An 11,711-nucleotide genomic window follows, 5' to 3' on the forward strand; every position below is an offset into this window, starting at 1 on the left:
TACACTGAAAACAAACGTAAAGATACCAAAAACTATTTAGTACAATCAATGTTGCTAAATATCGTGTGTGTGTGTGTGTGTGTGTGTGTGTGTGTGTGTGTGTGTGTGTGTGTGTGTGTGTGTGTGTGTGTGTGTGTGTGTGTGTGTGTGTGTGTGTGTGTGTGTGTGTGCGCTAGTAAAACAACAACTGTTGACTCACCCTACTTGTAGACAAGTTAAACGCCAATGCCATCCTCTCTTTTATGTTGGCAAAACGGTCTATGGCTCTGTCATACAGTGAACTTCTAGTTTTTCTTGTCATAGGGTACCAAGCTAAAATTATTACTGCTAGCCTCAGTTCCTTGCAATGCTGTACCAGGACAACCCAAAGTTGAGCTTGGCTCAATGCTGATTGGCTAATTATCTTCTCTCTCTTTATTTTATTTTTTTATCAACGGAGGCCAAATTCTTGCTGGAATCAATCAATGAAATGTTACGGCGGCAACATGTGATACTCTTTTTGTCCAGACAGCATCAGATACATGGGCTACACATACAGAGACAGAGGGGCGCTGGTTCCCTCGCTCGGACCATTTCTCCCGTGAGATTCAGCCACTTGCGAATTTATGGAAAATGACAGGAAACACAGAGAAATTATTTTGCCAATTGTATTGGTCAAATATTTAGGGAAGCCAGGCTTTGCTTGGCATCCATGCCACTGAGTACTATGTGAATTCAGTAGGCTTACATCTACCCTGATGCAACAGTGATGCAAGTCTGGCTGCAGCGCCTCACTTTCACCACTAGGGGTCCCCATTTATCCCAGCATCATAGATGACCTGGCACACTAACAATGCTCTCAGCCTACTACACAGCCTCTCACAATCCCTGACTCTTCCTAAACTGTGGCTGCGTGCGATTGGCTAATCCACACTGGCCTGGCTCTTTAATTTGTGCTTCTGTAATTCCTCCCCTGAAGAACCTTTTTAATACAAAATACATCAAGACCCAGCTCTGACCTGCTTATGCGAAAGCTCAAATTAGAAAGTGCTACCAAAGCACAAATCTAGGACCAGCTTACCCTATATATCTCCTAACCGCCGTCATTTAGAGGTGAAACATCAAAACTGACCTCAAATCTGCTCTTGTACGCAACCTATATTCTCTCTGAATGCCAAATATGTTGTGACGGAGATAATTATCTGGTAAAATACTCTCATTGGCGCTAGACTTGATGATTATCCCTAATGGAGCTGGTCCAGTACAGTGTAGGATCCCTCAGGGGAGTGCCTGAGTTCAGCCCGTTCTATCATATCCATGGGGAAGGCCTCGGGGACCTTATTACTGGTTTCCACTGTGAATGAGACTCATGTAGCCCATCTGTCATCACTGGAGAATAGTCTGCATTGTTTATGTTTATGTTGGTATTTCTTTTTGGTCTGTGGGTAGATCTCTAAGCTGCTATGCAAAGCTGTGTGTGTGTGTGTGTGTGTGTGTGTGTGTGTGTGGGGGGGGGGGGTTCTTGATGTGTGTTTTGTTGTGTGCTCGTACAGTCCACCACCCACACACACAGTGAGCTATTGAGTGTCTTAAGGGGTGTGAGAGTACAGTGTAAAGGCTATAACCAACCACGTGACCGTACTGCATCAGGGTTGTGTTTATGTGGGAGACGAGGTTGTCACGTCTTGAAGCCTGTGTGTTTGAAAAGGCTCATCAGTGAAAGTGGTGGATCCTGAACTGGCGCAAAGGCTCTTTTGCATTTCTGTCTGTTTCTCTCTGCTTCTCTCTGTCTCTCTGTCTGTTTCTCTCTGTGTCTCTCTGTTTCTCTCTGTGTCTCTCTGTGTCTCTCTGTGTCGCTCTGTCTCTGTGTCTCTCTGTCTGTTTCTCTCTGTTTCTCTCTGCTTCTCTCTGTGTCTCTGTCTGTTTCTCTCTGTGTCTCTCTGTTTCTCTGCCATAACAGCCTGTTTTTTTTATTTAATCTCTCATCCCTCTTGATCTTTTTTATAAACTCCTTCATCCCCACCCCCTCACTTGCTTTAATACTTAACATTCCCTCCTTACCCCTGATATCTATCCTCCTTCCCCTCCTTTTTGTCCTCTATTTTACCAGGGGAGGGATAGATGGGGAGAGGTGTGGAGGAGAGGCAGAGAATCAGATTGAGGTGATCTCGGTATTGCAGAGATGCAACAATTCAGATCTTCCTCTGTAGCAGCACCTCAATCTGATTCTCTGTGTGTGTGTGCAACTGATAAAATCGGTTCACCTGGCATTTTTACCGATTAAAAAAAAAAAAAAAAAAATCTATCGGACCACAATTTCACTGATATTCAATAAATAGGATGAAAAAAATGAAATCTCATGCTGTTCTGAACATTTGAGGCCATTATCATGATGTCATTGTCACAATTTAACAAATTAACATCTGAAGCCTATTTCTTGGACAATTGCTCCTTTGGATGACAATTTCTGACAACTGTGTGGAAAAATGTCACTTTTCAATTTCCCTGCTATGAAACACTCCATTGACGGATATATCGTATCGGTGAGCTTTGTACCCCCCAAAAATCGGAATCCGTATCCCCAAAAAACATATTGTTCGTGCTCTAAGTGCGAGTGTCATAACAAGCGCTCTGAGCTCACAGAGTGTGCCACAGAGAGAGAGGGAGGGAGTGACGAGGAAGCGGATAGGATGAGAAGGGAGGGAGGGAAAGAGAGCAGGAGAGGGCTAGAGCAGTGAAGCTGCAAGCAAGCCTGAAGATAAAGCGTTTCCCTCTGTCGTTGCCTGCGAGCCAAGGAGAGAACAAACGAGAGAAGCCAGCGAGAGAGAGGGAGAGGAATACAGGCTGCCTGCTGTTACTGTGTCTCCTGGCTTTCCTTGGACCTACAGGCCTCGACTCAAATGCGCGCACACAGAGGATTCATACACACACCCACAGCTGATCAGAGGATCGCCAAGCCCTGTCGGCACACACAGACGCGCTCTTGCTCTCTCCTCGGCTGCACACGCACACACATTTCCCTTCTCTCCCAGGGGAGCACCGTATAAATTGGATCAATCCGACCATGCCTGTCTGACGGGGACCTTGTTCTCCCTTCATCCGAATCCCCCTCTCCTCCTCCATCTCTCTCTGTAACCAGCCAAGGAGCTCCAGACTACCGGACTTATCCTCTGCCTTTTGCCTTACCCAGTCAGCTGCTCGTTTACTGGCCGCGTCAGGGGGACAGCTATAGCTGGGGGACACTGGACCTACCCTCACAAAGTCTGACCTAGCCTCCTGTAGCTTAGCCCAGCCCAGCCACCACTGCTAATTCGATCAACCAGACTAGAGGAGACGAGTGGAGATGGAAGTGCATGTTTAACCCAACCGCCTGTCTATCTGCTTGGTTGTCTACAACCAGACCCTCTTTGCGTGCACGCCTGTGGACTCCTACTGGGAACACATACAGACCTGGATGAGTGTGGGTGCTTTATATACTGGAGCAGTGTCGCGACGACGGCTGCAGCAGGGATGACGGGAAAAGCCTCTGCCTGGCTGAGAGACGGTGACAAGGATGGAGACGGACTGAGGGGTTAGTGATTGGATAGCACCAGCCACGAGCACGCTCTCCCAGCAATCCTTTGTGGGAGGGAGCATAAGGGGAAGGCTGCTATCCAGGGGGGAGGCCACGTGACGTCTGGAAAGCTAAAGGGGATGATCTCTACTCCCTAACGCGACGTGCTCTGGATTTTAACCGGGCACCAGAGACTAAACTACACGGACCACTGTCAAGAGTTGTCCGGCTTCTCCGTGATTGCAGTCATTTGAAGGATTGTCGAAGAAGGAAGTAACGCCTACAGTTCAGTAGCTCATCGCCTCTCTTCCTGGTCCCATGGTTACCCTCATCACCTGGAGTCTTCCAAGTCAGCACCGTAACGTTGACTCAACGCTCATCTAACGCCCCCACCCCCAGGAGGTTTTCCTTCGTACTAAGACGACAAAGAGATCTCTGTGGTTAACAACCGTGTGAACTGAAGTTAATCAAGCGTCACATGACACAGCGACTCCATGAACAGGGGGGTGGGGGGGGGCCGTGGGAGATGGCGAGGAGTCTGAGCCGCCGCCGTCGTCGTCAAGGCTCTGATTTGAGGTTTTGAACACGCTGCCGGTGTGTTGGCTGACTGTCCACTATCGCCCACCTCCAATCTGGATAGTGGATAGTAGCATGTTGCCGCAGCAGAATGGTACACCACCAGCTGCTACAGGACTAATGCTATCACGGCTACTACTATGAGTGTTGTTGACCATTAAGGAGCTGACAGCAATATAATTATCGTAGGAGCGGCAAGGTATTAATAATATATGATTCTGGGTACTTGGAGGCGAGCCTGGATAAAGTACTTGGATTACAGTACCATTGGAACGACAGGGAAAACAAATTGCAAACAAACAGCGCGTGTGTGCAGGGTTGCGGAAACAGAGCAGAATTGCAGATGACCTGAGTTGTTTTTATTTTTATTTTTGTTGCCGAGCGACTGGTATGATGTGCACTGAGCCGGACACACTGCTTGTGTGAGTGTGTGTCTGCACTGCAGCTCCCTCGCACCACACACACTAAGAAATTGCAGCTATGAGATGAGACGAGCACTGATTCCATCGCAGGCAACGCAGGAGACCCCACGGACTACTGGAACACAGTCCGACATATTGTGTGTGTTAAACGACTGATTGGCTGAACTGGACACATCTGCAGTGCTCTGACTCACCGTCTCCTAGCCTCATTCAACATGTAGTATGTATCAGCCACGTTGACTTACGTTCTCACCTGCCAAACCTTGGATGAATGAACTACCAAAGCCTGAGCCAAATCGATTTTCTCTTATGCTGTGCTGAGTCTACTGACATGTTTCTGCCTCGGTTGTCCTTGAAGTGAGTGCTGGGATGTCCGTGACCTGCCCATAGAGGTGGGGGCCTCGGAGAGCGAGCCAGAGCAGCTAGGGCTGATCGCGGTGTTTCCTGAGCCTGTGTGAGGTGAGGCAACAGCTGCAGAGAGAAGAGGGGGGAGGGAAGACTGGGAGAGGAGCGCCTACGGAGAGACGAGAGCTGTGACACGCAAGCCTGCAGCAAGCACCTCAGCCGAGTGGACTGAACCCGAAGGTGAGAAGGTGACGAGAGCCCACATCCTCGCTCTATCATTCTGTCATTTTTTTCTATGCTCCTGGCAAGCAACCAGATCTAAACCGGCTGTCGCTACACGTCACACCGAGAGCAGGTGTCACCTTGGTATCAGATTCGTCTGTCAGTCTCTGCTACTCTCGTCTGCCTGTCCACCAGAGCGCTTCTGTTTTGCTTTCTAATTTTGCCGCCTCTTCCCTTCCCTCCTTCATTCACTGTCTATCTGAGATGGGAAGCTCCATGGGTTGTGTGAGGCCTCCTAGGGAGGGAGGACACGGCTTCCCCCCACTGTCCCCCAACCCCAAACGACGCCTCCGCTTCCGGCGGAGACGCAAAGGGAAGAAGCACCAGAAAGGAGGGTCGTCGGTCGGCTCGGAAGTGGAAAGCATAAGGATAAGCAACATACCAGAGGAAGAGGATGAGGAGGAAGAGGACAAAGGTACCGTCACGGAGGCAACCACCGCGTCGTTCAAAACTATGAGTGACGTCGGCGCCAAAATCGGCAATTTAACCGTGCCTCAGGCTCAAACTCAATCCAGACTGCCGCTGCCCAGTGCTCTCTGTGCTGACTCCACAAGTGACAGCATGGGGGGGTTGGGTGGTAGCAGAGTGCTGGAAGTGTCCCCTGAGCCAAGCCCAGTGTGGAGAAGGCTGTCCTACCCCGGAGCTGGGAGTGAGGAAGGGAGGACGAGCAGTACCATAGATGCCTCAAGCAGCCAAGGGCAACCCAGTGGCAACCCCACCCTAGACAACCCTGACAACCCTGACCCAGCTGTCCCGTCCCAGGTGCACACCACCCCTGGCGGGGGTCAGGTCTGCAAAGTCAGGGAGAGAGAACAAGGGGTCCTGGAGAGGCCTTGCATACAAAGACCCAAGAAAGAGCGGGAAAGAGAAAAGAAACGAGAACAGGAGGAGAAAGAGGTGGAGGATGAAGGCGGGGTAGCGGGGACGCAGGGGGCTGTTTTTAACACCCCTACGGAAAAGGAGCGCAAAGGGGTGGTCCACATTCGTGAGGTGGGGGGTTTGCTGTGTGTTGTAAGGACAGTCTACCCCAGTGACTTTGGGTCCCCAGTTTGGAGAGGGGACAGTTACCATGACAACGAGGTGGAAGTAGAGGTGCGTGCCGAACCTCCAGCCGCATCCCCAGTGACTGGGAACATCCTCAAAGTACAGCTTTCTGAGGAGGACATCATGAGAGCTGAAATGACCACCTCCTGTCTCAATAAGACAAAATTCAAGGAAGGCACAGTGACTGGAAACAAAGTACAACTGTCTGAGAAGGACAGCAGGAGAGCCAAAATGGATGCCAGGACCGCTTTCCTGATGGGGACCCAAGAAACTACAGAAGTCAAGGAACTTAGTCTGGATAAACCAGCCCAGGTCCAAGAGGGGCTGTTAATTCAGAACCCTTTTGCCTTTGGCTATGCCAGCGATCTGCTACTCACCTCCCCAGCGACTGGGAGCGTCACCCAGGTAGGCAGGGTTGGCCTGACCCAAAGGAGAGACAATATGGACACCTCAGGTCCCAGTATGACTACCAACCTTACGGGGACCCAGGAAACCACGAAAGTCGAGGGGCCCTCGTTACAGGACCCTCTGTCCTCAGGCTATGCCAGCGACCTCCCACTAACCTCCCCAGAGGCAGGGGGCGCCACCCAGGGAGACTGGGAAAGCTCCAGAGAAGGACTGGACTCTGCAACAGACAGTCCTCTATCTCCACCCCAGGTCCCCACAAAGCAGTTCCCTCAGGTCGGGCATTTTTTTCTCTTTCACTCACTCACTCTCACTCACTCACTCACTCACTCACTCACTCACTCACTCACTCACTCACTCACACTCGTGGAAATGTAGTCTACGTGTATTTGGGGTTTTGTCCAGGATCAGGGGGGGAGAGCATATTTAAGAATGTGTTGCCCTTTTAAGTCTTGTATACTAGTGTCACATCTTTGTGAGAGAGAGAGTTTGTGCTTTTGTGTCCCTCTCGCTGTGTGTGTTGTTTTGTGTCCTGGTCATTATCAGCCCTGCAGAAGGCACTCTGCGTCTTCTCATCCTTCCTGGGTCTGTCCCCAGAGCCTAATCAGCACAGCACAGACCATCTCTGCATCTCTCCCCCTTTTCCTTCTCGATCACCCATTCTCTCCTCACACCACCCACTCTTTCCCCTGTCACTTTTGACTGTGTGTGTGTTGCCTCAAATAGCAAGGTTCCTGACAGCATACTGAAGCTTGTTATTTTGCAATGATGTATTGGTGTATGAGATCATACGGCTCACAGAAGTGTGTGTGTGTGTGTGTGTGTGTGTGTGTGTGTGTGTGGAGGGATTCAATGGCCTCATTTGAGCTCCATCACAATAAGCTGTTCAATAAAGGACCTACTGTCATAGGAATAGAATTACATTAACTTGAATGGTAATGTCGGTTCTAGGAAATCTATTTCTATGCCTACTATATTGTAGGTATTTGACCCCACAGTTGTTGGTGACCCTTTCACTGTTACCGACAATAACCCTCAATTGGTAGTTAATTGACCGAGCACCTTTCTTGCTCAAAGTGCTGTACATTGAAAGCAGGAAACTCCCTTCATGGCTGCCGATGTGTAGCACCCAGCCGCCAGTATATTATGTATGCTGTGATGGTATGGTGTTCTATTTTCTTTGGGCCTGCGTGTCTCATTTTGCAAGACGCACGCAGGTGCTTAGAGCCCGGTCTCCGTTTACAAGCGTTTTAGCCAGGTAAACGATCAAGTCCTGGCTCTCTCTAGCTTTCATTCTGTGTGTTGTGTGTGCCTGCCTGCCTTCCTTTTTGGCAATGTCTGGCCTACCCTCATCTGAATAAGTAGGGATTTCAGATGTGCATTCATCAACAGTATACTGCTGCATCTAGCCCCATGGGGGATTCCAAACAGTTCCTATCCAATCCTCTCTCCCCTTTTTTTAATGGATTTGGTGTATTCTGTCCGTCTCGTTCCGTCTCCCCATCAGCTATCTGAATCTGTCCTCGTCTCTCTCCCTGCCTATCCTCCATTTTCCTTCTCCCTCTCTCTCTATCCATCCCTCTCTCTCTGTCCATCCCTCTCTCTCCCTGCCTATCCTCCATTTTCCTTCTCCCTCTCTCTCTATCCATCCCTCTCTCTCTGTCCATCCCTCTCTCTCCCTGCCTATCCTCCATTTTCCTTCTCCCTCTCTCTCTATCCATCCCTCTCTCTCTATCCATCCCTCTCTCTCTATCCATCCCTCTCTCTCTGTCCATCCCTCTCTCTCCCTGCCTATCCTCCATTTTCCTTCTCCCTCTCTCTCTATCCATCCCTCTCTCTCTATCCATCCCTCTCTCTCTATCCATCTCTCTATCCATCCCTCTCTCTCTATCCATCCCTCTCTCTCTATCCATCCCTCTCTCTCTGTCCATCCCTCTCTCTCCCTGCCTATCCTCCATTTTCCTTCTCCCTCTCTCTCTATCCATCCCTCTCTCTCTATCCATCCCTCTCTCTCTATCCATCCCTCTCTCTCTATCCATCCCTCTCTCTGTCCATCCCTCTCTCTCTATCCATCCCTCTCTCTCCCTGCCTATCCTCCATTTTCCTTCTCCTCTCTCTCTCTATCCATCTCTCTATCCATCCCTCTCTCTCTATCCATCCCTCTCTCTCTGTCCATCCCTCTCTCTCTGTCCATCCCTCTCTCTCTGTACATCCCTCTCTCTCCCTGCCCCTCCTCCATTTTCCTTCTCCCCTCTCTTTATCCATCTCTTCTATCCATCCCTCTCTCTCTATCCATCCCAATGTATCCATCCCTCTTGCTTTGTCCATCCCTCTCTCTCTGATACATCCCTTCTGTCCCTGCCTATCCTCCATTTTCCTTCTCCCGATCTCTCATCCACCCCTCTCTCTCTATCCACCCCTCTCTTTATCCATCCTATCCTATCCATCCCTCTCTCTCTATCCATCCCTCTCTCTCCACGCCCACTCCCTGACCCTGCTGCTTCAAAGGCCCCTTTAGTTTAAATGCAATCTGTTTGTTAGTGTCTGACCTAGGCACGGTGTCTCCAGCAATGTACAGTGGGTCTTGCTTTTATGCCATTCTTGTCAATGGTGATAGCACTACCATTCTGTCCCTGAAGCTGTGAGTGGTGGTGTCACCGATCCTCAAGAATCACATGCGACTGCGTAGAGGAGGAGTCGGGCAACACATGTATGTGGCCTGCAGTCCAATCACCAGCTGCAGTATTCAAAACAGGTTATGGGTTGCAGGGGGGCAACTGAGCTCCACAGGATGGTACAGTACCTTGGTGTGGAATGGGAGAGCGAGGCCGTGCTCTGTTTATCGGCTGTCACTTGAGCGCTCAGCCAGAGTCCAAGTGATGGAGTTTCCCTGTAGTGTATGGCCTTGCCTTAATCATCTTTACTGGGAGAGGCTCACAGGCACTGAGGAGCTGTGTTTTGGGTTACACGTGTGTTTGATGTCGGTGCGTATGGTTTATGTGCTTTCCTTCAGCATGCAAGGCCTTATTAGTTTACGCAGGCCTGGTTTTGCTCTCTCTCGTTCCCAAGCCATTCCTTCCCTCCCCCCCTCTCTTTTGGCTGTTACTGCAGTCTTCTGGCACTCACTGGAATTTCATGCTGTACTATATTAGCACTTGAGAGACACAGTCAGGGAAGGAGAAGGAGGGGAAAAAGGGATGAGGGAGGAATAATGATGACCAGAACCAGGCACTGCCAGATACAGCAATACATCAGCCACCCTTTGTCAGTCAGAACAGAGGGGGAGGGAGGGAGATGGGAGGGAGGGGGGAGGGGGAGGTTGATGTGAGGGAGGGAGGGAGGGAGGTTGATGTGAGGGAGGGAGGGAGGTTGATGTGAGGGAGGGAGGGAGGGAGGTTGATGTGAGGGAGGGAGGGAGGAGGGTTGATGTGAGGGAGGGAGGGAGGTTGTCGTGAGGGAGGGAGGTTGTCGTGAGGGAGGGAGGTTGTCGTGAGGGAGGGAGGTTGTCGTGAGGGAGGGAGGTTGTCGTGAGGGGGGAGGGTCGTGAGGGAGGGAGGTTGTCGGGGGAGGGAGGGAGGTTGTCGGGGAGGGAGGGAGGGAGGGAGGTTGATGTGAGGGAGGGAGGGAGGTTGATGTGAGGGAGGGAGGGAGGAGAGGAGGGAGGTTGTTGTGAGGGAGGGAGGTTGTCGTGAGGGAGGGAGGTTGTCGTGAGGGAGGGAGGTTGTCGTGAGGGAGGTTGATGTGGGGAGGGAGGGAGGGAGGGAGGGAGGTTGACGGGAGGGAGGTTGACGGGGAGGGAGGTTGATGGGAGGGAGGGAGGTTGATGGGAGGGAGGGAGGTTGTGGGAGGGAGGGAGGTTGATGGGAGGGAGGGAGAGGGGGAGGGAGGTTGATGGGAGGGAGGGAGGTTGATGGGAGGGAGGGAGGTTGATGGGAGGGAGGGAGGTTGATGGGAGAGAGGGAGGTTGATGTGAGAGAGGGAGGGAGGTTGATGGGAGAGAGGGAGGGAGGTTGATGGGAGAGAGGGAGGGAGGTTGATGGGAGGGAGGGAGGTTGATGGGAGGGAGGGAGGTTGATGTGAAGGAGAGACTGATTGATCCAAACAAGGCCGTTTCTGAGACAAGCCGAGGTAACAGACTGATAAGGGAAGGCTGGAAGGCCACCTTTGGAGAGGAACGGAGCGAAGGGGAGAGACAGGAAAAAAAGAAATTAATGCGAGAGGGAGGGAGGGTGGGAGAGGGGGATATTGTGGTGAGAAAACAGGCTAATGAGCTGGCCAGACATAAAGAAGAATAATGAGAGACTGAATGAGAAAAAGAAAAGTGAGGATTGGCTTCACTCAGCTCTGGCGAAAGGCCTATTGATTAAAGGCCAAACAAGATGGAGGATAGGAACAAAGATGACAAGAAGAATCAAAGAAAAGGCTCCCAGGTTTAGGAGCTTGTATGACGACTAGCATGTGGCTATATTTTTTTCTGCCGACTCGCTGTGCGTGCGTGTCTGTGCGTGCGTGTCTGTGCGTGCGTGTCTGTGCGTGCGTGTCTGTGCGTGCGTTTCTGTGCGTGCGTTTCTGTGCGTGCGTGTCTGAATGAGAAAAAGAAAAGTGAGTTCCTGTGCGTGCGTCTCTGTGCGTGCGTTTCCGTGGCCAAACAAGTGGAGGATAGGAACAAAGTGCGTGAATCGAAAAGGCTCCCAGTGCGTGTCCGTGCGTGCGTGCGTTTTTTTGCGTGCGTGTCCGTGCGTGCGTGCGTGTCCGTGCGTGCGTGTCCGTGCGCGTGCGTGTCCGTGCGTGCGTGTGCGTGCGTGTCTGTGCGTGTCTGTGCGTGCGTGTGCGTCTGTGCGTGCGTGCGTGTCTCTGCGTGCGTGCGTGCGTGTCTCTGCGTGTGTCTGTGCGTGCGTGCGTGCGTGTCTGTGCGTGTCTGTGCGTGTCTGTGCGTGCGTGCGCGTGCGTGTCTGTGCGTGTCTGTGCGTGTCTGTGCGTGTCTGTGCGTGTCTGTGCGTGCGTGTCTGTGCGTGCGTGTCTGTGCGTGCGTGTGCGTGTCTGTGCGTGCGTGTCTGTGCGTGCGTGTGCGTGCGTGTCTGTGCGTGTCGTGCGTGTCTGTGCGT

At 51.4% G+C, this 11,711-nt stretch overlaps 1 protein-coding gene across 10 annotated transcripts in view; it reads left to right on the forward strand.

The window, feature by feature from the left end:
- The first annotated feature begins 2,754 nt into the window (after positions 1–2,754).
- LOC118398941 (microtubule-actin cross-linking factor 1-like) overlaps positions 2,755–11,711 on the forward strand; it is a 144,567-nt gene continuing 135,610 nt past the window's right edge. For 5 of the 10 annotated variants that reach the window (XM_052471959.1, XM_052471956.1, XM_052471953.1 and 2 more), the window contains exon 1: positions 2,757–6,882. In XM_052471959.1, coding sequence (XP_052327919.1) covers positions 5,362–6,882 — 1,521 coding nt within the window. In that variant the 5' untranslated portion in view covers positions 2,757–5,361. Of the gene's footprint in view, positions 6,883–11,711 lie in introns of all 10 variants that reach the window. The other 5 variants (XM_052471951.1, XM_052471954.1, XM_052471955.1 and 2 more) reach the window with 2 other exon arrangements.

The sequence above is a fragment of the Oncorhynchus keta genome, chromosome 20 (assembly GCF_023373465.1).
Source record: "Oncorhynchus keta strain PuntledgeMale-10-30-2019 chromosome 20, Oket_V2, whole genome shotgun sequence".
Classification (NCBI taxonomy): Eukaryota; Metazoa; Chordata; class Actinopteri; order Salmoniformes; family Salmonidae; genus Oncorhynchus; species Oncorhynchus keta.